This window comes from Aspergillus eucalypticola (genome assembly GCF_003184535.1).
Source record: "Aspergillus eucalypticola CBS 122712 chromosome Unknown BO83scaffold_2, whole genome shotgun sequence".
In the NCBI taxonomy this organism is placed as follows: Eukaryota; Fungi; Ascomycota; class Eurotiomycetes; order Eurotiales; family Aspergillaceae; genus Aspergillus; species Aspergillus eucalypticola.
This window is the reverse complement of record NW_020290276.1, coordinates 1,240,950-1,265,891: the sequence shown is the minus strand read 5'-3', so window position 1 is coordinate 1,265,891 and position 24,942 is coordinate 1,240,950. Positions and strand designations below refer to the sequence as shown.

The following is a 24,942-nucleotide window of genomic DNA, read 5'->3' as shown; positions in this document are numbered from 1 at the left end:
TCAAGCATGGTCAGGAGCTTCAACAACACAGCAGCTCGGCAGAGGAGAACACAGTCCATTAGACATCTTTGGATAAGTCTTCTTGACCTTAGAAGCCTCAGCTTGGGCAACTTTATCCACCCGGGATATTACCTCACTGATCGTTTCCGGCTGTACAGCAGGATTTATAGCGCACATTCGAAGTGTAGTCCGTCCACGAATCTGGGTAGTCAATATAGAAGTGATGTTCTCCGCCACGAGCCGTTGTGAAATAGCACCGTTCAATGAGTCTAACTCCTCTTCACTGAACCCAGGAGGGGCATATCGGAAAACCACAATGCTAGCAACTGTTGGCACCGGGATGATCCAGTTCTTGCACTGCCGGATGCTACGATCCGCTGTACAGGCAAGAAGAAAACCCTGATCGATCATCTCACCCACACGACGACGACCTAGAACCTTGATAGTGAGCCACAGAGACATCGCACGCGCTGGGCGACTTAGCTCTGGGCTGAGTTTGTAAAAGTTAGTTGTGGCCTGCGGTTCCAATGGATGGGTGATATATTCGGCATCGAAGGAGAAGCTGCGTGCGAGAGAGCTAACGTGCCGCGTAAGCACAATCCCGCAATCATATGTCTGGAAGAGCCACTTGTGGCCATCCCAGGAGACGCTATCCGCGCGACCGATGCCATCAACCAGGTGGCGATGCTTGTTGGATAGTGCGATGGATGCACCATATGCACCGTCTACATGAAGCCATAGGCCTTCATCACGCGTGATATCGGCTAATTCATGGAGAGGATCGATGCTGCCGGTGTTGGTGCTGCCGCAATTGGCGATGAGGAGAAACGGAACACGTCCGAATAGGCGATCTGTATTGATGGCATGTCGTAGGATATCCATATCCATGCGGCAGTTATCATCGGTTGGTATCTTGTGGACCTGGTAGTCCATGAAGCCAGCAATATGTAGGGCTTTCATAACGGAGAGGTGTGTCTGGTCGGACATGTAGATGGTGGCGTTTGCTCGCTGCAAGGGTTGGAGTTTCTCATCGCGGGCTGCAACTATGGCTGTCATGTTTGCCATAGACCCGCCCGAGACAAAGCACCCTCCGACTGAATCAGGCAGTTCCAATTGGGAGCCTAGCCAGTGGATCATGGCCTTTTCAACCTCGCTCGGACCAGAGCTCGAATCCCAGTTTGCAACATTTACATTATAAAGGGAAGTGAGGAGATCTCCCAGACGAGCAATGGGGCTGGGGCAGGCTGGAATATAAGCAAAGGAATGTGGGTGGGTGTGGTGTATATGGTAATCAAAGAGCGTCATGGCTTGTTGAAGGATAGAGACCGGATCCCGAGGATGATCATCCGGCATAATCTTAACCTGCAGGCTTTGTAGCTCATTGGTATCGAGGATTGGAAGAATGGGGTCTGATGGGGCTGGAAGGTCGGTCGTGAGGAGTTGGGTCAATAGAGACCTCGCTACTAATATGACATTGGCCCATCCTTCATCTGACTGGTGTTGTAGTGCGTTGAAATGCATATTAACAAATTTGGACGAATGGTTTTAACAGAGAAGTGTGGATTGTGTCAAGGTGGCTGCCAACATACTTGGAACACGAGGGCAGTTATGTGGCTTTATAAAGTATGGCCGAGTCAATGTGTGCAATAGACTCTGAGCTGTATTGTAAGGCAATTTAACGAGCGGATCTCTTCTGAGGTCCACTAGATCGCAATTATCGTAGGAAAGCGAGATCAAGTAACACAAGAGTTAACTAGACTCAGGTCGATAGACTAGAAGAAAGTTTGAGATCCGGCACTCTCAGGCTGACGAGTTTTCAGCTCCACAAAAGCAACATGAGGAACTGTGGTGTATCTAGCTAGCTGCGTATCTTAAGGTTGGTATAACATTGCCATCACGGGGCATATATTCCCCTAATTTCTCTGTGCTGCGTCTGCCGATCTTTATGAAGGTATGATGTCCGAGACTGATGAGGCAAGTCACTACAATATACTACATCTACTGTAGTAGTTAGTTTTTCATACTTGCTGTGAGCGGCAATACAGATGCATCCAAGCGTGTAGTGTGTAATGCCATTGTGTGGCTGGGCGGGCAGTCGGAAGCCCGCCTCTGGAGGAGTCGTGATCAGTGGAATGTGTAGCTGAGCAATTTGACATGTCGTCTAGCCGTGGTCGCAATACCCTGCTCAACAACTCATGCCAACAAACGCAAATAGTTAACGTGTCGAGATTGAGGTATGTAAATCTCTTGCTAATAGCGGTGTGGCTCCAAGAGGTTGCCGGTGACAGGATAAGTCACTTGTGCATGAGTGGCCGCCCCGTGACACTTGCCCTTTCTGCCAGATAGACAGCCGAATTGGGTGGTTACACAAAGATTCCATGCAGTTGACGGAGTAAGTGATGGATTCCCAGAGGCCAAGAAGCATTCAGAGCTTTACATAAAACCCAGTAGTGTGGTTGACTACGACTCCGCTATCAGGAGACAAGGAACTTCAAAGTAATGAAGGATCTCAATAAAGTGTAGCTGGAATGAATCTTTCGGCTTACCACAAGTTTGTCATTCAAAGTCCCTTGAGCCACCTCACCCTATAGCAATAGCCAGTCTGTACGAAGACCGGGACACGTCACCGGCTCCCATCCGAGCGACTGCGGTCCTTTCAAAGGATCCTTCAAGAAGGCGAGGATAAGATTTGGCATTGTCCGGCTAACTTCCGCTTCGAAGGCGGTGCTATTCCCCAAATACTCCTGGATGGGATAGGAGCCAAATTTCATCGGCAAATCACTCGCATGGTAAGCGCCAAGCCATCGAAATGGCCTCAGAATCGGGTATTGTCCGGCATTCTGGCAGCGGTACACCGGAACGTTGTGCTGGTTGCGGAGAAGCGTCGAGTTAGCCGTGGGGCAGATCCAGTCGGTCAAGTCACCCTTCAATACGGCAGCCGGGTACGGACAAGCAGTCACATTGTCATGGGGTAGGTGATCAGAGACGCATATTCGTTGGCACTATTGGACATAATAGTAGGGCGATGTGCAATCTCTCCTGCAGCCGAGCGGACATGATAATCACTAAAATAGAGCGCTCGTCGGGCACGACGCTAAAACTCAGAGCAGGTTCAGTGCCGTTGTCTGAGTGCTTGCCGATAAACTTGGAGATATGCGCGTCTTACCCATTACTTTTTCACATAAATACTCAACAAATCCGTCCCTTTGCCGCTGGGATACGACCGTGTAGGCCTAAAGTACTGCGCTCGCCAGAACTGTCCCTTCAACTTAGCAGCTTCTGTGTCGTCTTCTTCCTCTTCAGCAATATTACAGATCCCATTGCCGCCGCGTGCGAGCAGATCCCAGTGAACGCCCTTCAATCCCCACGGTGGTCCTGGCAAGGAAGGGTCCTTGTACATGGGAAACTCAAGACAGACAAGAAGACCTCCCGAATGGAGAAGGTGGCTCATACGCTCGGCCCATTTCTGACGGAGGGAGGGGTGAAGAGCGCATAGAAACTGTTGATTGCGTAAGTCATACTGCTTTGTGTCCGGTATTGCATTGAGGCATGCAGTAAGGGTGTTCACATACAGTATAATCATAGACCAAGTCAAACTTTTCACCATCACAAAGAGCTTCACTCTCCCACGCTGAGCTGAAAAAGTCGCCGGCAATAAATTTTACATTCCCTATATCGGCAGTTGTCGCAGTTCCTGAAGAGTAGTTATACCCCTGTGGACTCTGCATCTCTGAGGCGGCATACTTCCTCGCCTCTGAAACGCCAGTTGCGGATATGTCGAGGCCGTAGACGTCGAAACCATGAAGTGCTAGCATGACGGGGTCGTAGCCCCTTCCACAGCCCTGTAGTAATATCATAAATAGTTAGTGACTCCGAAGTAGATGTTTTGTAGTAGTTCCGCGAATATCCGGTGGGTTTATTGGCTCGTTAAACGGGGGGAAGGCTACCGGAACGAGGGCCCTCTTTCTCCGTCTATCGGGGGTAAAGGGGGGAAAGACATCTTTCTGCTGCTCTACTACATCGATTAGTGCAATCGAGGGACTCCCTCTATCCCAGAGATCGCTTTCATTGGAGTCCCAGAGTGCGGACCAGCCTGAGCCTTGGTCTTCCGCTGGCCTGGTGTGAGTTAGACAGGTTGAAGTCGGGTCTTTAAAACAAATAATCGTGATTGTACCTTTCAGCAAAATGGCTGATGAGGCGGCCTTGAACAGGGGGGTTAGGCGTGTGGGCCATTTTATGCGAAGAAATCTACCTTATTCGTGATGACTGAAATTTCTGACAGATTCGAGATGCGTCACGGATGGAAAGTCAAATTGTGGGGTGATTAAGAATGGTTCCCGGTTGGCGACGGAGCGGGTCTCCTCCAAAGGAAAGTCCGATGGTTCTCGTCCGTTTGCTGCTCTACGTATGATTCCAATCCTAATTCCCATGGACATGAAGAGATGGTGTTGGACCCTGAAGCATTAAAGCAAATTAGTCGGCGATTGAAACAGTGCCCCGCTCTTAACACCGAATGCGGAGGGGTCTGACCCCGACAATACCGACGATTGTATGTCGAGCTGATTGTCATCAAGACTGTAACCCATGTGTGGTCGCTCGCGCCTTTAGATGTCCACTGGCATCTCGTCTGACGTGAGAAATAGTATAGCAGTATGCTTCATGAATCTATGCCCCCGACTAGCTCCGTTTCATGGCACGGTCTGTTGCGACCGTGTTTCTCCGACTACGCCACCTGTCCGGGTCACAGAGGACTGAGGGACCTCGACCCGACCTACAGAGGCACAAGGCAAATCTCATCTCATCAGCATTGCATGGAATTCATCATTACTGACTGATGGTCTAGACACTCTCTAGTGGGGTCTTTTCATATCCGCCTTCCGGTTCAGTCGGTAAGATGATATCGATAGTGTGCGCTCAGCAAAACCCACTAGAAATCCTTCAGTGAACTAGAAATGCTACGGTCTTTCACGTGCATATTGAATCTCGGCGTGTTATCGGCCGAACTGTATGCCTTTAATGATTGATACCAGAGGCTTTGTTCGCCTAGGTACGGACGGTGTTTGCTGGTATCCCGCCATGGCGTTCTGTGCACTTTGGCGGAGCAAAAGCATAACCATGCAACAAGAATAGGCTGTCGGAGCATAGCCCACCGGGTCAGCTCGGGCGAATGTCTTACCTCAATCCATTTGATTGTCCGAATTTGGGCTTGAAGCTCCAAAGTGATCTTTGATGGTGCTTCATGCACCTCGATGATCATCGCCAGTGCCATGGATTGGCTTTGCACGCTAGACTACATTACATAGTACTGTGCAGGGTAAGGTCATACCCTGGTGGGACAGATATGAAGAATCTATGCATCAGACATCTGGCAATAATCATGTCGTCTCTGAGCAAGATGGCTTGCTTGCTCGAGAGTGTCTACAGCGGCACTAAGACGTCTGATAGAACATCGTTATGGCCCGATTACTTTACACCGGTACAAGGGGCGTTTACCCTCTCTCCCAGCTGTACCAGACTTCAGATGAAAATAAGCACTGTAGGTGCGGCTAGCAACCCTCGGTGCCCGTGTCACATCTGGCACCCAAGGGCAGCCGTATCTTTACGATTGCTCCGATCAGCATGCCCCCAGCGAATAGATGGAAGGTAGATCATCGACCCAAGGCTCGTGTCTCAGAATTGCGAAAACATGCGATGCCCCTGAACCTTGTGGTTCCCGAGGATATGTGCGACCGGCCAATCTTTGACTAAACTTGGCATATCCTCGTTACGCCATAGGCTTACTTGTGTCCCGATATTGGGTAACTTCATGCTCTTGAGAGACTTTGGGCTTGGCACAAGTGGTGAGACATCGAGTAGATAATGCATGTGGGAGTGTGTGTTGAGGAAAAATGTGCTCTGTGTACAAGCTTGACCCACTGTCAGCATGCATTGTCGACTAGGAGTCCGCGTGGTCGGCCACGAGGCCTGGGATGCACATGAAGGCGTCGCTGAGTATTCTCCTCTTCGAGTCGCATCCCCGCTGGTGCAGGGGTAACGTTTGGCCCCCAAATTGCCGATACTATGCAAAAAATGACCAGGTTGCTTTGGCCACATTGATTGGGCCCTGGAGAAACACCAAGGACAGCAATGGGTTCCCTTGAAGGGATAAGCGACGCCAATCGCTGCTGTTCAGGGATAAACCTGCGGATGGACAACTCCTTCCCGTTAGCTTAAGACCCGCCCATCTCCACCCGAAATTCCTTCGCGTCACGCTCGCTTGCTCTCGTCCTTCAGCCGTCAGCGCCTGTCAGCACCGGTGCCCTCGACTTCCCCCACAGCGGCCCCTCGCGGCCTATCGCCGACGGGCCCTCAAGCCGCTAAAGTTCACGTTAATTGATCCAGAGCCACGCTGCCCTCCTTGTTCCACTGCAGTTGACGAAGCCTATTGCTCCTCGGCCCCCAAGCATCACAATTTCTGCTGAGGGCTTACTATAGACATCCCTTGGACGGAGGATGTTATCTATGTCTCAGAGTGTGCGCCGGTCGCAACTTCTTTGCTCGAATCAGAAGTGCATCAGGCCATTATGGACATGATGGTTTCCCAATCCCTGATTGAGCTTTTGGCCCCCACGCGGGCATGATTTTTGTGGATGGTCTTTGCTGAGTGAAGACCTTGCATCTAGGCCTGACAGCTCATGCAGCGTGCCAATCGTAATATCCTATTATCGCACTTGTACGCTTCGGGCCCTTGGCGAGAGACACCATCCTGCTTTGCAGGCTATCTATTGTGTTTCATTCTCACTTGTGACTCGCTGGTCGGAATATGTATCCCCTGCGTCTGCACTAATGCATCATTGGCCGACAAAAGATCCGTCATGGCCCAGCATGCGGAGGGGTTCATTAACCACGAAGATCCGCGCAAACACCTTTTAGCGGGAGGTGTTCGTTGCATTCTTTCATCTCGAGCAAACTGATTTGGTGTCGATTTCTTCACTCTTATAGCACGTGGAACCCCAGACATACTGGTGCACTAATCATGGCACCGTTACCCGAGGGCGAAGTGAGTGGCTGGGTGGACTCGCCCAACGATCGGGGTACCATCGATATTATCTGGGGCTGTTGCTTGGTGCTCTCCACCGCTCTCTGGACAGTTCTGCATCTGAACATTCCGGCCCCCGACGATGGCCTTTGGACGGTTCTGTGGCGCAAGCTCCGCTGGGGAACATTTGCTATCTTGGCCCCTGACATGCTGGTGGGCTTCTCCGCCATGCAGTACGAGTCAGCGCAGGAATCGGTGCGCGACATGCACCGCTTGGGCTACAAAGAATGGACCCTCAAACACGCTTTCTACGCCAATAGCGGAGGCTTCGTCCTTCAATCGACAGACTACCCTCCCTTCCCAATCACCGCAGCCTCGATCCACTACCTCGTCGAAACTCACCACATCGACTGCCCTACAATCACAGCGGAGGAGATCTGGGATAAAAGCAAGGCAGATACGTTCGCTAAGTGCGTAGCATTGGTACAAGGGGTATGGCTTGTGGTCCAATCCATTGCCCGGGCAGTACAAGGCCTCGCTGTCTCCCCGCTTGAGCTCTTCACCATTGCGTTCGTCTTATCCACGATTACGACCTACTACTTTTGGATGCACAAGCCACAGAGTGTTGGAGTGCCGACCATTATCGAACTCAAGAGCGGATCAGTCACCAGCTTGATCAACAGTGCCGGGGAGATCGGTGTTGAGCCGTTCCGCGAGACACCACTTGATTTCCTGGAAAAGCCGCACCAGCGGTGGCATCGCCGACCGACCCTCGAGAATCTCCGCCCGCAGAAAAGCCCCTTGCAGCGCATGCCGGATGACAAAATCGTGTTCAATGGCTTGAGTCAACGCACCTGGCTACTGGTATCGATCCAGGCCATGGTACATCCCGCTGTCCACTTGCTGGGCTGGAACCATGTGTTCCCGACGAGCACTGAACAGCTGATGTGGCGCATCATGAGCGTCTTCCTGGCTTCTGGTCTTCCGCTGTCGAGCATGCTGCGGATCACTCTGACCGCGTTAGGCTTTGACGGTCACCAGTCCCTGACATGGATATGGGTCCAGCCTACCGGCAAAGAAGAGAAAGGATGGCGTGCTTGGGTGCTGGACGTTGTCATGTCTTTTATCAGTGCCTGTCTGGTCCCGGCCCGCTTGTTTATCATCATCGAGGCTTTCATCAGCCTGCGACAGCTCCCATCGAGTTCCTATGTGACCGTTGAATGGACGAATTTCATCCCACATGTCTGAACTGCGCGAGCGAAATAACTCGTACTTCTTGTTTCTCCGGAACAGAAATCTTCCGCTGGACGCGGGTGGAAGGTCACAGACGGGTGACTCTTCGTCGCTGCTTGCAGCTCTCCCATTGCGATTGGTTGAGGCACTCAATGGACACCAAGCGGCGGGAAATGCACTATCCATTCACGTCGCCATGCATGGCCGCTCTCTAGGGTGCGAGAAGACTGCCTTGTCTCTTGTAAGAACGCGGCACGTCATCGACCTAGTTTAGGAATAAACTCCGCCTGGCATACTGAGCGTCAGGCCACTCTGTTCAAGTGAGCACAGACAAGCGCAGCCCTAGTCTGTCTTCCCCCGCATTTCCCCCGCAAATCAAGGCACTTCCGTGGGGGCATCATCTGGGGGAGGAGAGATCGGAGCCAAGCGAGCCAATCATTCACTCTATTCCGTTCAGATCGGCGTGGGGGCGGTATTCCGTTGGCTGTCTTTTCTTGTGCGCCTTCGTCTAACTTCATACCCGGGGAAGGCTGGGCTATGGGCACAACCTCGGCTCAGCATATTTAAATTCACAAATCGCCTCACTATCAGTCCTCCCAGGTTGTCACCTGTCTCAAGAGATCATGCTAATGCTCCATCATGTTTGACTTCGACATTGAATTTCGCCGTCACCGGTGGGCCTTGATCTACTGCTCCATCTCCGCCATCGGCGCCCTGGTGTTTGGTTATGACAACACATACTATAGCGGGATTCTAGGCATGCAAGAATTCAAGAATGACTACGGTGATCACTATGAGGATGGTGCGAAAGCATTAGCGACGAGCTTTACGTCGCTGACTACCTCCAGCATCTACATCGGGGATATGCTGGGTGCACTCATAGCAGGGCCTCTCAATGATCGCTTTGGTCGGAAAACAGTTCTCTGGATTGCTTCGGTGTTTGTGCTTGCTGGAGGGGTGACCCAAGTTGCTGACACCCACATTGAGGGTGTTATTGTGCTTGGCCGCATTCTAATTGGGCTTGGAGTGGGCAACTTTACTGTTACGTCCCTACTCTAGTGAGTGCAGTCATCTCATTTGTACATATTAAAAACGACTCACTGACCCTTCCATAGTATCGGAGAAGTCGCACCAATGGAGATCCGAAGTCCAGCATTGTACATGTACCAGTTCCTGCAATCCTGCTCGCAGCTAGTCGCCTCCGGCCTCACCCAAGGCACCAATTCCATCCACTCGTCTTTATCCTACAAACTACCCATGGGTGGACTCGTCATACTGCCCCTCTTCATGCTCTTCTTCTTACCCTTCATCCCCGAAACCCCAACGTGGTACGTCTTTCATAACAGAGAAGAAGACGCCAAACGTGCCCTCCTCAAAATCAACCGCAACGACCGCACCTACGACCCCACAGCCGACCTCGCCTTTCTCAAGCAAGCCAAACGCTACGAAGAAACCCAAGGCGAAGAATCCACCTGGCTCGCCCTCCTCCTCGACCCCATCGAGCGCAAAAAGCTAATCTGGGCCTCGGGCGGCATGTACGCGCAACAAATCTGCGGCATAATCTTCTTCTACAACTACGGAGTCGTATTCGCCGAAGCCCTCGGTGTCTCCCAACCCTTCACCATCACCCTCATCACGATGATCCTACAAATTTTCGCCGTCGCCGCATCCATCCTAACAGGAAACCGTCTCCGCCGACGCACCAACCTCCTCGCCAGCACCACACTCATCCTCATCGCCTTCATCATCATCGGCGGCATAGGCACCCAATCCACCCTCACCACCGCATCCAAATACATCATCGTTGTCTTCTCCTACGTCGTCATCTGCGCATATAACTTCGGCCTTGGCCCGCTTACTTACGCCGTATCCCGCGAGCTCTCGGTCGGCGTTAACCAGAATAAAATCATGTCGGTGTCCATCGTGGCGCTGTATTTCTTCCTCTGGGTGATCTCTTTCACGGCGCCGTATCTGTATTATGATGCCGGGCTTGGTCCGATGGTTGGGTTCGTGTATGCGGGTACGACGCTGACGTCTCTGATTTGGGTGTGGTATTGTGTGGGTGAAACGCAGGGGCGGACGAGCATGGAGGTCGCCATGTTTTTTACGGAGAGGGTTCCAGCACGGAGGTGGAGGACGCATATTTTCGCGAATAGGGGAGGGGATGAGAAGGAGGATGTTAGGGCCGAGCATGTGGAGGATAAGGCGTAGCTACTACGTGGGTGCGCTGGACGGGGATGATGATGGGATTGTGTTCTTATTCATGGGATAGGCAGTATCACTAAGTTGTTCAAACCCACTTCATGCATATTGTTCCCGTCATATTAGACACACATCATGTGAACCCTGGGTACAAGTCTCGTGGGGCAGGGAGTATGATCGCCCGTAAGAAACTTTACACGTACCCTTCGTATATCATGCCATAACCATCCTCCTCATCGTCAACGTCCATTTACCAAGACAGGGCAAAATCAAGACCCAAATATATTTCAGAAATAAGCTGATCGACTCTTTAGTGCGAACCATAATTACTTCATATTCTAAAGGTCATTCCTGTAGTCGTCAAGCTACGCCAGTCAGCTGGTGGGGTTACGGCCAAATGCGAAGAAATATGGTGCATTGATTCTCCGCCCTCACCTGATCTAGTTCTGAATGAGGAAGCCAGATCCAGTACATATGATAGTTTAGCTCAATCGGATGTAACCGCATCGTGTTTATGGACGCGAGGGGGGAAGGCTGGCCTTGGCGAACGATAACCATAGGATGTGAATGAGTGGGATGAACGAGGAAGAGAAGTTTATTTGGCGGGTGCATCTGGCACATGTCACATTTTCAGGGCTAACCCACGGTAGGAGTGAAACAACAAGGCTAAAATTAGGTACATGTGCAGGAAGAGATACTTTACTTGTTGACGCTATGTTGAATAGAGCCATCCCAAATTTTATTTCCTCAATTGCTCGGTTTCCTCACCCCGCGCTGGTAATCTTACTATCGGTCTACAACAACACCGTCCCTCAAATATTTACTAACAATTATACACCAAGCTAAATCCAATCGGCTGACTTCCGCCAATAGAGTTCTGAAAGTTCACACTCCCAGGTGAAGTCTGCCACGTTGATTGCAATGCCAGGAAGCTCATTTCGTTAGAGCACGTATTCGACGCAAGGATCGTATGGAATGGGGATGTCGTTGGCGAAGTTGGGAACTGGAACGTCGACACCATCTCTCTCCGAGTAGGCTGGTTGTTCCAGGTAGGAGGAGAAGTCAAGTCCCATGGATTGGTAGTCCAGATATCTGCTTGGCTGGAGTTCGTCGCAATGGGCTGCGCTAGGGCCGGGATATCGATGGCGAGCATGCAGCCTGTGGCGCCGTTGGGGATCTCGGTGAAGGTGAGGGCGGAGATCTTGGTGTTTGCGGTGGCTGTTCTGGCGAGGGAGAACTGCTGTCCGGTGCTTGGGGTGTTGGGGTTTGTGCTGTCGAGGACGTCGATGGCTGTTGGAGCGATGGTGGTGCAGGCGCGGGGAATGAGGTTAGCGGGGGTTGGGGAGGTGGATGCCACAGAGGCGAGGAGGGTGAGTGCTGTGATGGGACTGAAAAACTTCATTTTGAGAATGGGTATGTTATTCTGATTGCAGGATAGTCTTGAGGCAAGAAGATGACCGAATGAGACAAGGAGATTGCAGTTTGGATGTGGTTTCGAAGCAGAAGCTACGTCCGGAAGATGCTTGTATTTATATCTCTGGTTCTGCAACTTCATTCAAGCTGAAGTCCACTCGGTGAGCCATTTTATCACTCATGAAATGGTAATAAATGGCCAGCAGCCGCATTTTGGAGCGGCTGCAACCTCGTATAGCCCAAAAAGGCATTGACGATACGAGGCCAAGGCCGAGTTGCTTCAATAGACGATGTGATCTGTCTGAATCCAACTCTGTACAATTAAAACGAGAGGCATCCTTCACGACTTGACCATTTAGGATAGCTAGGTATGTACTGGACGCCTGATGTAGTTCTGAAGCTGGATATAATTCGATGCTGGAACGGTGTCAGGTGGTAATATACTGATGCTATGGGTTACACAGCAGACAAGGAGCCTGCCTGGTGCAACACGAACCAGCCATATTAGCTTGACTATGGCATTATTGGCGAGACACTGTGACAGGCGTTCTCAGTTAAAGAGCTGCAGATATTGTGCCTCATATAACCCTGGCGAGCAGGATGTCTCTAGTAAATCCGGGGTAGCATGATACATCCTCTTCATGCAGGGAACTCCGGAGTATCCTGTTGGTCTATCACCTATGAGGTAGAGTTCGGTTCTCCGGGTTAATCTAAGTCTAGATGGCAGACAACTTAGGCCGATACTGCGCTCTCGGGAAAACACGAGATCTGGCGATGAACATTGCAACTGATGAAACAGCTACATGAGGAAAGTTAGACCCTCCAAGCAGAATGGGTGCACCTTGTACTGTGTCCGGTGTCTCACTAGGTTTCCTCGGAGCCGCCCTTGCGGCTAAGCCCTGCAGCAAATCCGTTGCACGACATCGTGTACGATCGCTTGCCACCATATTCATCTTCTACCGATTGAGCGCCCATACAAGATAGAGGTTGCTTCACGAGTTACTTATTATCATTCCTTTTTGACTAAAAAACCGTGAAGAAGAAAGCCTGCATCGCCCCAGTCAGACTTCGCCGGGTTGTCTAATACCGGAGAGCTGTCTCACTTTGGAGGCGGCTTTTCTCTGGTAGTCGTATTCGGCCACCATTACTCATCGCTTAAGGCATGTACAGAAAGACTATTTCCATCACACTACATGACGTGGCTTGTTAAAGTTCAGAATTTTGATGCTAGCAAGTCAACATGAGCAACCATACGCCCATGATAGCACGATGTGTTAAACCAACACCTAGCTCAAATGATACGGAGCATCACGAAGCCACGTACCCAGAAAACTTATACCCATTGTGTCTACTGGACTGACTCAAGGGGTATGAGCTGCTAAATTCTTGGGTTGGGATAAGAGGTGGTGGAAATAAATAAGAGCGACATTTAGTGCCCAGAGACGAAGAAAATGGAAGAAAGACTGTACATGCTGTTTACTACGGAGGATTCGGTAAGATCTTTTTTTGAACTTATGTAGATACTCGACGTAAAAGCTGCAAAGAAGTAGAGAAGAGATACCCTTCAAAAAGTACAACCTATTTAAACCCGCCCAGATAAAACTTCGCAACGCCATCCAAAAGTAACATACAATCCGCAAGCCCTGAGAATCATGATCTCTCAAATCACTCCAACATAGCTCCTTCCCCAACTTCACTCGCCCTCTCCACCACCCTCTTGTATGCCTGTTCCCGCTTCAATCTCTCCACATACCCATGCAACAGCGGATACTCGCTCCTCGATATTATCCCCAACGCAAACCCCACGGACACCGGCACACTCAACTGAATATCGGCAAGCGTGAGATCTTTTCCACACATGTACGGGCCCCCATCAGGCGCTGTGGCAAGCTGCTCTTCCAGGAATCCGAAGTGAGTTTTGAATTCATTGTCCAGGAACTCAGAATTGACTTTGGATGCGATGAAGTTCGTTATGGGCTTAAGAAAGAATGGAATAGGTGCGTTTTGCAGCGCTATATCTCATCAGTATACCGTCAATATCAGGGAAAACCCGTTATATGGCAAAGAAGGCGGCTCACCATCGAAAACTAATTTTATTTGCAAAACACTCATTAAACTTCCTTCCACATAACTATCGTAGAATTTATGTCGCATCCATGCCTCCGTTTCACCGCCTAGCTCTTTTTCCTTTCCGGGCTCATATTTCCTGGGAATGAGCTTGGTGCCTGTGGCTTCATCGGCAAAATGCTCAACTAAGTAGCTCATAATTGGGCTCGTCTCGGCCAAAATGATAGGTTTGGAGGTCGGCAAGGGCGGCTGGATGGATACTGTGGGCGATTTGCCAAGAGGGTGAATCTTTTTCAATTCTGCGGGCGCAGTACCTGTCGGATTGCGCTTGAAGGGTTGGATGGAGTATTCGAGATTAAGCTCCTCCATTACCCATGCGATGCGCTGGGCGCGGGAGCGCTCGAGCCTGTTATTCTGTTAGTTGTGGAGGTATTAAGGGGTGGGGGGAGATGTACCAGTTAAGAACGATTTTAGCACCGCGATTCGCGCTCATTCTGTCACGGTATTTTGATCGTGATTTTCGTGGTTGTAGGTGGATGAAAGTGAGTTTTTAGTTGCTGGGTAGAGTTAAGGTTATTTATAGTCAAATTCTGCTGACCTGAATACGCAGTATGTCGTCAGCAAAAGAAGTAGATATGTAGGTGGATACTCTTTGTCTCTGATGAGGGATTTCTATGACTCCTCTGCTTGCGCTGGTATTTGCTTTCTTGGTAGGTAATTCGGGCATCGCCGGCACGATTTACGGGACGGCGTCAGCACTAGTAAATTCTACGGTGTGAGATGATGGTGTGAGATGCAGAAAATCAACGTATCAGCTGACAGCGGGACAAGCATTGAGCTTGCAGTTACGAGTGTCAGCCACACCCTTCAGTAGCCTCGTACACTTTACTAATATAAGATTGATGTCATCTTTGTGGTCATGGTTAGTTTAGACCCAAACTCTGACGCCCTAGCATTGACATCCCCGAGTCCCGCATTCACCAACCTAAACCCTAACCTAGACAACTCCCATCAAAACCTTAAACAACAACACCATTCAGCTCGTCCGCCGCAAGCTGCAACAAATCTTCCTGTCCCAACACGTTCTGCGTGTAGCGCGAATTGAACCTCAACACCTTCTTCACCTGATTATACGTATCCACATCCAATACCAACGGCAAGCCACTGACATACCACGACACGCCTTCAGTGCAAGGCGGGGTAGTCAGGGATCCAGAGTATGTGTAAATATCGTTGTTCGTGAAATGTCTCGACACACTACTGAAATCCAGCAGACCTAGCTCGGTAGTGCTGCCCGGCTCGGCGATTTCATTGACGTCTGCGAAGACGGTATTTAGCAGGGGTGTGCTGTGATCCTTGGTGGAGGTGAGATCGATGAGAAAGCCCACCACGGCGATGCTTCCATCTGTGTTTAGTATTCTGAGTTAGCATGAAGGAAAGTAAGCACAGGAGGGTTTATCCTCGTACCTTCGTCCGAAAACACAAAGTGGGCTTCCATGGGAAAATGCTCCTCATCAATCCGGTGCTCGGAAGGCGTATGGAAATGAAACTGCGCCAGGGTGTAGGTATTGTTCCCTACAACGAGGGTGCCATTCGTCAAAGGCACTTCGATGGTGGTCCCGAGGTTCTCGAATTCGAGGTCAGAGACCGTAGGGATGTAGAGAGTGACGGTGCTATTGTTGACCTTTGAAATCTCGGAGCTGCCGATCACGATAGGCGACTGGTGTGTTCCTGTTGCGCAAGCAACGTTGGTGCTTGGGTCAAGACCGTACCAATTCAGGGGGCCTTGCGTGGCGGTGTACCCATAGCTGGGGACGGATACACGTCGAGCAAGCGGGGTGTTGTGGAAGCAGCTAGCTGCGACGGCGGGGATTAGGGCGAGAAGGGACGTCAGATGCATGGCGATATTAGATGATAATGTTATCAATATACGGTGAGACTGAGCGTCTGCAGGAAATGGGAACCCTGGGGTCATGGTTAGTCTATATATAGGTCCATATATCAGCAGTTTCTGGTCTGTTGAAGATACAAATTGGTAGACATAAGGACGATCAGTCTGGAATGCTGTCCAGGTTACATTGACATCAACATTAGAAGACAACTACGAGTGACTGTGGAGGTAGTATCCGGATTCTTGGGCTTGTCCTACCAACCATTTAGACTACTTGTTTCTTCAAGAGTCTTTGTTACCGGGAGAATGGATTGGTTGCCGTACTCTCCACCCCTGCATGCCATACATTTACTCCGGGGCTGCAGGTATTTGCCCCTTCCTTACCCGTCCCTTGCATGCATGTATTGCAGAATGCTGGGGCACTACCATGAACCGGATTGCAGTTCTGATCAACAGTGGATTTGGCATTATTGTCTACTTCTCCCCTGGTCAAGTGACAGACGGCCAGGAACGCCAAGCGACGGGAGTTGATAGGACACGGAAATAATCTCCTTCCCTGTTGTCAATTTGATCATTCTTCTGGATTCTCATTAAGGAAACCAAGGAAAGAATTTGTTGATCAATTCTTAAGATACTTCAAGCAGGTTTAGCAGAGAGCTTAACTAGTATCTTAAAGTTCCTATGCCGCTTGAGTAATTACACCGACTGCAGAAGCAGAAGGATTGTAAAAATAGGAGTCAATCTGAACCTGCGGTGGCTGATCTTGTATGACAACCAGAAGAACAGAAAGCAGTCAAACAATGAGACCAGAGAGTAAGCTCCAAGACAAGGTCGTGATACTTCGCACTCAACAGCATCATTACGCACCATCGCTGTTCAGCTGTAGGAGTGTTATCTTCTAATTTCCGCATAATTTGCAGGTAACAAAATCAGAAAAGAAATGCGTATTCATGCTGTGCCCCGCGTCTGTACATCAAGCGGTCAGGAGTAGAAGTAGTATAGCATTGGAATATAGCAGTATCGGGTCGCCTAGAAGCGGTAGTAGCCCCGGTATGTACACCCACCAGACCCAGTCTTCTAAAGTACTAGACATGGATAGATAAGTATTTCCGAGACTTTGGTCCAATGTCTACACGATACTGGACAGTCTGACATCATCCAACTAATTCTCTACACGCCACCGTTATCTCCGAGCCGTATCCCTGACTCATGCGCCCCAAACTAAGCATCTGCCGCCGGCCCCAATTAGCGCCCGGTGTTTCACATGATTTTCCGACGGGCGCATGCGCCAGCGACTGGCTCTTATCCTACGAGAAATTAAAAACATGGTATAAACATGTCCGCTGACCCTATGCAAAACTCCTGGATTGATTGTACTACAAAATAGGCTGGTTTATACAGTTGCGATGAATCAATACATATGGCACAGCCGTTGGTATGTCGTCTAAAGAAGCAATCCCCCGAATGCGCTCAGCCCAAGGATCGTCATCAGGAATCCGCTGTAGGAAAGACCACTGGCATCACTGCTGGATACAGAGGCGGAGCTCGAGCTTGAAGAACCAGAGCTCGACGACGAGGACGAGGACGAGCTACTGGACGAATTGGTCGACTTTGACGATGTGGTGGTGTTGTAGGCCTTGATACTTGTGTAGTCGCCAGTCTTGTCCGTGTAGTTGTAATACTCGGCGGGGGTGTAGTTAATGATGCTGACCGACTCCAGATACATGATAAACGGGCCGTCGCCGTAGTCGGTCTCACCACCGGCCCATTCGATGGTTCCCTCGGAGTTGTCAGGATCACCGCCAGCCCAAATACCGACACGGACGGTCATGGGGGTCTGCGGGTAGTTCTTGCCATCGACAGCGTCCGCATACTCGAGTGTACGGACGACAGTACCATCGAGGATCCATTCGGTCTTGCTGGAAGTCCAGTTGACTCCATAGGTGTGGTAGGTTTCTTCGGGAGTCGTGACGTTCACGGTGGTGGCACGGTCGTAGGAGGTGGTGTTGCCTTTGCCAAAGTAGTTCGTTTGGATTTCCGAGTCCCATGTACTGACTTGCTCCTGGGTAGGGTTAGCATTGGTAGCGTTAAAGTTTGATAGGGCCGTACCCAGTCAATCTCATCCAGGTCGTTAGACTCCATCACACTGGTGCTGACGATACCGGTGCCGTTGGCAGCGCGGAACCTGACCTCTACATATCCGAAAAAGATGTAGAAGTTGGACTCAATAGTGGGGGCATCGCCCTCCTGGCTGATAACGAATTCAGCACCTTTGGAGGTGCTGTTCACGGAATCGGCGGTCACATTCCATCTATCACGCCAAGACGAGCCCTCGGTGAAGTTGGTGGTCAGGGACCACTGGTTGAGACCCTTGTCAGGCGGGCAGGTTTCTGATAGTGTGAGTCAATTATCTTACTCTCCGATAAAGTTGTCGGATACATACTGTTCGTGGGGTTGCAACTCGAGTATGTCTGAGCTGCACTGAGAGGCACTGTGGCAGCGAGGGCAGTCAATGCCCATGACAGATGTGACTTCATGATATTAATCGACGAATAAACTGTCTGAGCGAGTGACTGGAGTATTTAAAACGAAAGAAAGCTGCAACGGAGGCTGGCAACGAGTGTCAGAAGGTTGGAATGGGATTACAGACTGTATATAGGGTACTGAATCATGACCATGTTTGACACGAATACTCAGGGGCAGGCTAGCTAAGGCAGCAGCAAATATTGAGGTTGGCTATAAATTCTCCTTCTTGCTGGGCGCAAGAGCGCTTCCACTGCGTGTGGCCAAGGATGCATAGCCTGGGCAGTGTTCTTGGTACATCTCATTGGAGGAGGGAGTGGAGCGGCTGTCTTGGATGACGGCGTGTTGGCAAGCGGTTGGCTCTGACGCGACAGCAAGTCGACGAGGGATGGGGCCATGCGTCGGCCACAAAGCTTGATGAGAGGCGATGAGATGGCTTGCGCGTCCGCCCAGAAGACGGTTCCTGAACACTTACCCGGAAACAGGCACTTGGCCCGAACGGGAAAAGTGCTGTCGTGGACTGTGGATGCGCATGACGCCTATCAAGACTCAGCCCAATGCAGCAACGATGAAAGGAGCAGTTTCAGAGAATTACTGTCGTCTGTTTTGAAGAATAGTATCAGCTTCTCCAGCAGATTCATTGTGTCGAAACCTCAGTGGCATTATCTTAGGGCGTGGCTGAAGCGCGGGAGCGAGCCGAGATTCGAGGGTTATCGTCGCAAAATCAGTGGATTGGAAAGAAAGATATGAACATTGAACAAAAGCCAATGGGATCGGCTCCGGAAGATCAGTCAAATGGTTCGGTCCCAGCCTCCGCTACTGTGGTCTCAACCAGTAATCGAGCCCGACGCCATGGAACTGCGGATCCCGTCGTGGCAAATGCGTACGTTTATCTTGCCAACGTATATCTGCGTGCCTTGTGACCATGTGTCATATTAGGTTTGAGGCTCGACACAAGGCCATTCTAGAATCTCCATTTTCAGTCTGAGCCTGAGGGTTAACTTTATGATGGATGTTCTCGGGAATCGGGACGTTCCTGGAACCACCCGTCACGAATAGAAACAAAGATGTTGATCTTTATCTCCACCGATGCTATCGGCTATGGTTTGTGCCGGATAGCTATGGCTAGTAGTAGCACAAAGTACATAAGGAATCGCACATCACCTGTTAGCGAGCATACTGCTTCTATTTTAAGACTGATATCTTACTTACCCTCTCTGGACAACATCTCGGGTCTGCGCAGCTCCCAGATGTCTTGTTTGTCCAGTGCATCGCTCTTTGACTGCTAGAAGCTCGCAGAAGTTGACATCTACCGCGAACTAATGATGTGATAGAAATAAAGATGGATTCTGATAACGTGATGTGGATGGAGCGCAAAAGAAAGCGTAGGTACCGAAACGTGCTCATTCATCATCCCTTAACTCGCACGTGAGATCTCTCTTGCAGATCATTTTATCAGGTCGTTCTCGGCTACCTACCTCGAACAAGGTGCCCCAGGCTCGCTAGTTATAGAACAATTGTTTGAGTCATCAAGTCACTAGTTTGCTGCTTATTCACCTTCATTAAATCAATTGGGTGACAACCAGCTTCTCCTGTTAGTGTTGCTCCGTGGGTCTCGCCAATACCCATCTCAAACTGCATCAGATGCTATGGAGGGAACGCGACCAATTTTTCTCGGTTGCTGATTTGACCCTGTTTAATCTACGGCGGTGCGATCATCATTGCCTTACTCATCGACATCTGATATGCTATCTAGGGTTAGTGGCTCAACTCGGCCCATACATTCCTAAATGTTTATTGCAACGCTCTCTACACTTGCCTTTTCGCCCCACTGTGGCAGCTACCACAAGAGACAAAGAACTTAGTACGAGGATGTACACAAGGTCAATGATCCCGCTGGGATGAGGCTCCCACTGAACGTCACACGCAGCCCACCAATACAGTTACGCAGGATGCGTGTGCCACACAATGCAAAGATGTCGCTGAATCTAAGAGGGTTGTTCGTCACGGTTAAAGCTTGTTGGTTCCCGGTTCTAACGTTGGCATGAATGTGGAAAACTTGGAGTGGTCGTCATGGAAAAGGAATGGGATCTGAGAGTGAGGCTCAGGAGCCACGGCCTACATCAGTCACAGGACATGCTTCCTTTTTCCCGCCCAGCTCTATCAGTGCCAGCAGAAAGAAATACGATGCACCAGGCAGTCATTTACAGCAGGGCTCGATGACGACTTTTTATGAGGTGTTGGAGTGCAGGGATAGAAAGCAGAAAGAACTGGTTGATTGTATGACAAATCTTCAACCCGGAGATGGTTATTGTGCTTTCTAACTCGAGGCACAGCAGAAGTATGTGCAGCTGAGTTGGAGGGCGTTGAATATTTACCGAGGCAGTACCAACAAAGGGCGTTATCATCTAGCTCGATAGAAGCTTACTCGCCTTCTTCTCCTTCAGTCTTGCCCATGGTCTCTGTCTAGGTGGTGGACTTCTCGAGGTAGTACGGATCCCTTGCGTTGGGTCAACAGCTCCCCAGATCTTGAGCTTTCGGACTGATGGTACCCTTTTCTTTGCGATCATGTCAGTCGCCTGCAATGTTATTGTGGGTCATTTGGCTGTACCAGAGGTGTGGCCAGCTGATATCGACTTATTTATGCATGGATGTCGTGTTCGGACTTTTGGGAGGAGTAGACGGTGGTGCAGAAGCAGGGCATTTTGCCTGGTGTTTTCCATTTGGTTGCAGTATGCCGGCATAATTAACTCACGTCACGAAGTATCAAAGCAATCCAAGCAATGCGAAAGATGACTGCTTCAGAGTCCTCTTGTTAGACATACCGAACCATAGTAGGCTATTATGTGGAGGGGGGCCTCACACAGAATGGAGCACTGCGCATAGTGGGATCATGAGCGGATTTACAGCGATGGGTAACTATGGGGTTAGGCCGGTAGTGTCACGGTAGTATTATCCTCGAATGGTTCGGTAGCTTGAGGGGTTTAAGTTCAACTAGTTGACTTTCATGAAGGTCTGCGGCGAACTACGGCGTATCAAACTTAGCCATATATATAGCCGACACTGGGTGGTATATGAACCAACAATATGGTAAAATGCGTAGTAACTTCCAGATTGATCAGTAAGCCTAAATACTGCATCAATAAGCCGAACCGATTGACATCCTTAGAACGAGTGTGAGATAATCACAATAGTACAATAGGTTGAATATCCTGTCATGTACTGAATTCTGCGCCGCAGAATATTGCTGTGCATGGTGGTAGTTCATAACACTTGAAAAGAAGGTAAGTTTCCGTCAGCAAAATCAGATAGTCTACTGGTTAGCAACAGCATCATTGGTCTAGTGGTAGAATTCATCGTTGCCATCGATGAGGCCCGTGTTCGATTCACGGATGATGCACCATCTTTTTGTTTCTATTTTCTTCAGCTTTGCTGATCACAATTAGTCGTATTTACCCCTCATATCCGCCTCACCTTGCTCCACTTCCTTAGTTACCTTTCCTAATTGGGCAGATCATCCTTTATCTTCCTGGTAGTTCATCTTTTTGTTTTAAGACCTTTCAGGTCTGCAGTTAACATGTCTTTTCGACACTTCCACTTTCTAGCCACTTCAGTGCCAATCGGGATTTGGACTTCGGATTTTCGCCGCCATGGTACCTGGTTACTGCAGCTAGCACACCTCACTAGGCATTAGCTTTTTCAGCTGAAGACAATTGCAGGGATCGGTGACTGCCAATAGCTACGATCGCCGACCCGCCGGGGTCGGTCCCACCGCCCTGTTTGCTTATCGCCGACGGCTGAAGCGGAGGTTGGGCCAATGGACAACAATCTCCCCAACTAGCTACCATTAGCTATCATTATAGTTGCAGCTAATAGATTAAAAGCAGAGACTTGCGGAATTGCTCCTTCGTGCGGAGACCAGCTGAGAAAACAATCAGACCCGCATGGACTTGCCCCATCGGTGCTTTCCTTATCCGTCACGTCCGACCTCGGCAGCCCATTTCTCTGTACTATTTATTCATGCCTCTCGCTTTTGCTTGCTAGCTAGCTACCAGGCACGGTAGGGAATTGAGAGGCACTCACCATGCAGCTCTCGTTGTTGGCTCTTCTTGGAGCGTTGGCGCTGCCTAGCGCGGCTGTTCCCCATGCGCGCGATGAGGGACAATGCAAGCAGACCACTGTTGCCATTCTGTATGACTACCATCGGGCCTGAAGTGCGATCAAAGCTAACCTCGACAGTGGTGGAGGAATGGCTGGTATTGCTGCTGCCGTAGGTCAATTCCTTTGTCCCTTCAGAAGGAATTCCACTTGCTCATATGTTACCAGCAAACGCTGCACAATGCCTCCATGGAAGACTTCATGATCCTCGAATACCGCGACACCATTGGCGGTCGCGCCTGGCATAAGCCCTTTGGCCAGGACAAAGATGGCAACCCGTACATCATTGAGATGGGTTGCAACTGGGTATGTCATTCATTGAAGGTGGCATTCTGCACGGCTAACAATCACAGGTCCAAGGACTCGGCACTCCTGGGGGTCCGCAGAACCCCGTCTGGACACTGGTAAGTCTCCAGCCTTCATCACCACACCACTACTCTAACCCTCAAAAGGCACAAGTCTACAATCTCTCCACCATCTACTCCAATTACAGCAACGTGTCGACCTACAACCAGTACGGATACAAGGACTACTCCCAGCTGATGGACGTCTGGGACGACATCTACGACGCCGCCGCCGCCCAAGCCGGTGTCATGCTCCTCGACAACCTGCAGGACCAGACCGCCCAGACTGGCCTGGCACTGGCTGGCTGGCGCCCCAAGGTCGACGACATGGAAGCGCAAGCCGTTGACTGGTGGTCATGGGGTGCGTCGCCCACCTAAAATCCAAACACACGTACACACCACTAATTACCACGAAACACAGACTTCGAAGACGCCTACACGCCCCTCGAAAGTTCCTTCATCTTCGGTGTCGCTGGCCAGAACCTCACCGAGAACGGCTTCAGCGACGAAGACAACTTCGTCATCGACCAGCGCGGCTACAGCCACATCATTCACGGCATGGCGTCGACTTTCCTCAAGCCCAACGACACCCGCCTGCTCCTGAACAACCACATCACCAACATCAGCTACTCCGACTCCGGAGTGACCGTCCACAGCTCCGACGGCTCCTGCGTGCGCGCCTCCTACGCCATCTGCACCTTCAGTCTGGGCGTGCTGCAAAACAAAGCCGTCACCTTCACCCCATCCCTGCCCGAATGGAAGAAAGAATCCATCGAAGGCTTCACAATGGCTACCTACACCAAGATCTTCCTCCAATTCAACGAGACCTTCTGGCCCGAAGACACCCAGTACTTCCTCTACGCGGACCCCTACATGCGCGGCTACTACCCCGTCTTCCAGTCCCTCAGCACAGAGGGCTTCTTCCCAGGCTCGAACATCATCTTCGTCACCGTGACGGAGCAGTTCGCCTGGCGCGCCGAACGCCAGTCCGATGAGAAGACCAAGGCGGAGGTCATGGAAGTCCTGCGCAAGATGTTCCCGGAGAAGAACATTCCCGACCCCATTGCGTTCATGTACCCCCGGTGGACCCTGGAGCCCTGGGCGCATGGCAGTTACTCGAACTGGCCGCCCGGCACGACGTTGGAGATGCATGAGAATCTGCGTGCCAATGCGGGCAGATTGTGGTTCGCCGGTGAGGCGACCAGTCCGACCTACTTCGGATTCTTGCATGGGGCGTGGTTCGAGGGCCAGGCTGCGGGGCTGCATATCAGCAGTATTCTGAACGGAACTTGCAAGGCGAATACTACTTGCAAGGGCAGGAAGCATTATGAGACGCTGCATGGAACTACGCCACTGGCGGATTACAGTTTCGTGGATGGGTGGAACGGAAACAGTTTTTATGATTTCAACGATGATTAAACTGTTCCCCCTCTTCCCTCCCTCATTCTCTTCTTTCACCGGCTCTACGTGGTGAACTGAATGTGTGTGGTGTATATATATAGTATGAATATAACATATCATCATTTAAGCCATCTACTATCTATTCAACTATAGTATCCATCCCATACATCACTCATAATCATAACAAACCCCCCTCCCCCGCCCGGGATGGGGAGGGGATTCACCAATCACAAAAATGCACATTAAGACTAACGTTCCCATTGGTCATGACACCTCCCTGACTAACGCCATGACAAGTCTCCACGACATCCTCGAACCCATTAAGACAGTCCTCAAAGCTATCAAACACACCTGTCTTGCCCACGCTGGCGTGCACCTTCGTCGGGCTGGTCATATTGTTGACGAAGTGGTCCCAGTCGCCGTAGAGCACGTTCCACCGGTACTGGCAGTATTGCAGGGAGTAGAATTCCTTGATGCTGATTAGGGAGGCGCAGTTCGAGCCACCGGTCTCGGGGTAGCAGATTGCGGAGAGGGCGGCGGTGGGGAGGAGGGGAAGGAGGAGGGTGGAGAGATGCATGTTGCTTCTATTGTTTTCTTGTTCTTGGGTGTCTGGTGGGGAGTGGTTAGTTAGATATATAGGGGGGGGGGGAATTGGTGGTTACTTTTGTGGTTGTGATGTAGAGTATGTATGT

At 50.5% G+C, this 24,942-nt stretch overlaps 11 protein-coding genes and 1 non-coding gene across 12 annotated transcripts; 4 read left to right on the top strand and 8 right to left on the bottom strand.

Annotated features, from left to right (window-relative positions):
- On the bottom strand, positions 1-1,521 carry BO83DRAFT_449918 (pyridoxal phosphate-dependent decarboxylase family protein; the record flags this gene model as incomplete). Its single annotated transcript, XM_025536768.1, has 1 exon — positions 1-1,521. One exon carries the CDS (start codon positions 1,519-1,521, stop codon positions 1-3), a length of 1,521 nt encoding a protein of 506 aa, XP_025392896.1.
- Positions 1,522-3,169: 1,648 nt separating this feature from the next.
- Positions 3,170-4,233, bottom strand: BO83DRAFT_395322 (S-adenosyl-L-methionine-dependent methyltransferase; the record flags this gene model as incomplete). Its single annotated transcript, XM_025533073.1, has 4 exons — positions 3,170-3,499; positions 3,573-3,842; positions 3,948-4,116; positions 4,175-4,233. 4 exons carry the CDS (start codon positions 4,231-4,233, stop codon positions 3,170-3,172), a joined length of 828 nt encoding a protein of 275 aa, XP_025392895.1.
- Positions 4,234-7,015: 2,782 nt separating this feature from the next.
- BO83DRAFT_395321 (uncharacterized protein) lies at positions 7,016-8,266 on the top strand (the record flags this gene model as incomplete). Its single annotated transcript, XM_025533072.1, has 1 exon — positions 7,016-8,266. One exon carries the CDS (start codon positions 7,016-7,018, stop codon positions 8,264-8,266), a length of 1,251 nt encoding a protein of 416 aa, XP_025392894.1.
- A 312-nt stretch (positions 8,267-8,578) lies between these two features.
- BO83DRAFT_85626 (sugar transporter) lies at positions 8,579-10,701 on the top strand. Its single transcript, XM_025537659.1, has 2 exons — positions 8,579-9,309; positions 9,367-10,701. The coding sequence occupies exons 1-2, from the start codon at positions 8,891-8,893 to the stop codon at positions 10,460-10,462; spliced, it is 1,515 nt and encodes a 504-aa protein (XP_025392893.1). The 5' UTR covers positions 8,579-8,890; the 3' UTR covers positions 10,463-10,701.
- Positions 10,702-11,218: 517 nt separating this feature from the next.
- Positions 11,219-12,213, bottom strand: BO83DRAFT_374716 (uncharacterized protein). Its single transcript, XM_025530265.1, has 2 exons — positions 11,399-12,213; positions 11,219-11,350 (listed from the first exon to the last, which is right to left on the bottom strand). The coding sequence occupies exons 1-2, from the start codon at positions 11,853-11,855 to the stop codon at positions 11,277-11,279; spliced, it is 531 nt and encodes a 176-aa protein (XP_025392892.1). The 5' UTR covers positions 11,856-12,213; the 3' UTR covers positions 11,219-11,276.
- A 1,189-nt stretch (positions 12,214-13,402) lies between these two features.
- BO83DRAFT_374715 (glutathione S-transferase) lies at positions 13,403-14,432 on the bottom strand. The gene is made up of 3 exons (XM_025530264.1): positions 14,389-14,432; positions 13,945-14,339; positions 13,403-13,878 (listed from the first exon to the last, which is right to left on the bottom strand). Exons 1-3 carry the CDS (start codon positions 14,424-14,426, stop codon positions 13,532-13,534), a joined length of 780 nt encoding a protein of 259 aa, XP_025392891.1. The 5' UTR covers positions 14,427-14,432; the 3' UTR covers positions 13,403-13,531.
- Positions 14,433-14,952: 520 nt separating this feature from the next.
- Positions 14,953-15,833, bottom strand: BO83DRAFT_303028 (carbonic anhydrase; the record flags this gene model as incomplete). The annotated part of the gene is made up of 2 exons (XM_025527172.1): positions 14,953-15,338; positions 15,401-15,833. 2 exons carry the CDS (start codon positions 15,831-15,833, stop codon positions 14,953-14,955), a joined length of 819 nt encoding a protein of 272 aa, XP_025392890.1.
- Positions 15,834-17,175: 1,342 nt separating this feature from the next.
- BO83DRAFT_374713 (glycoside hydrolase family 16 protein) lies at positions 17,176-18,716 on the bottom strand. The gene is made up of 3 exons (XM_025530263.1): positions 18,268-18,716; positions 17,934-18,214; positions 17,176-17,886 (listed from the first exon to the last, which is right to left on the bottom strand). Exons 1-3 carry the CDS (start codon positions 18,359-18,361, stop codon positions 17,269-17,271), a joined length of 993 nt encoding a protein of 330 aa, XP_025392889.1. The 5' UTR covers positions 18,362-18,716; the 3' UTR covers positions 17,176-17,268.
- Positions 18,717-21,676: 2,960 nt separating this feature from the next.
- BO83DRAFT_t37 lies at positions 21,677-21,747 on the top strand. Its single transcript has one exon. It is a non-coding gene; the product is annotated as a tRNA-Gly (tRNA).
- Positions 21,748-22,015: 268 nt separating this feature from the next.
- BO83DRAFT_374712 (uncharacterized protein) lies at positions 22,016-22,221 on the bottom strand. Its single transcript, XM_025530262.1, has one exon. The coding sequence runs from the start codon at positions 22,193-22,195 to the stop codon at positions 22,031-22,033; it is 165 nt and encodes a 54-aa protein (XP_025392888.1). The 5' UTR covers positions 22,196-22,221; the 3' UTR covers positions 22,016-22,030.
- A 35-nt stretch (positions 22,222-22,256) lies between these two features.
- BO83DRAFT_352816 (putative flavin containing polyamine oxidase) lies at positions 22,257-24,363 on the top strand. Its single transcript, XM_025529009.1, has 6 exons — positions 22,257-22,538; positions 22,587-22,617; positions 22,674-22,811; positions 22,859-22,909; positions 22,958-23,210; positions 23,271-24,363. The coding sequence occupies exons 1-6, from the start codon at positions 22,432-22,434 to the stop codon at positions 24,266-24,268; spliced, it is 1,578 nt and encodes a 525-aa protein (XP_025392887.1). The 5' UTR covers positions 22,257-22,431; the 3' UTR covers positions 24,269-24,363.
- A 60-nt stretch (positions 24,364-24,423) lies between these two features.
- Positions 24,424-24,827, bottom strand: BO83DRAFT_433889 (uncharacterized protein; the record flags this gene model as incomplete). The annotated part of the gene is made up of 1 exon (XM_025535723.1): positions 24,424-24,827. The coding sequence occupies one exon, from the start codon at positions 24,825-24,827 to the stop codon at positions 24,471-24,473; it is 357 nt and encodes a 118-aa protein (XP_025392886.1). The 3' UTR covers positions 24,424-24,470.
- Positions 24,828-24,942: the final 115 nt, after the last annotated feature.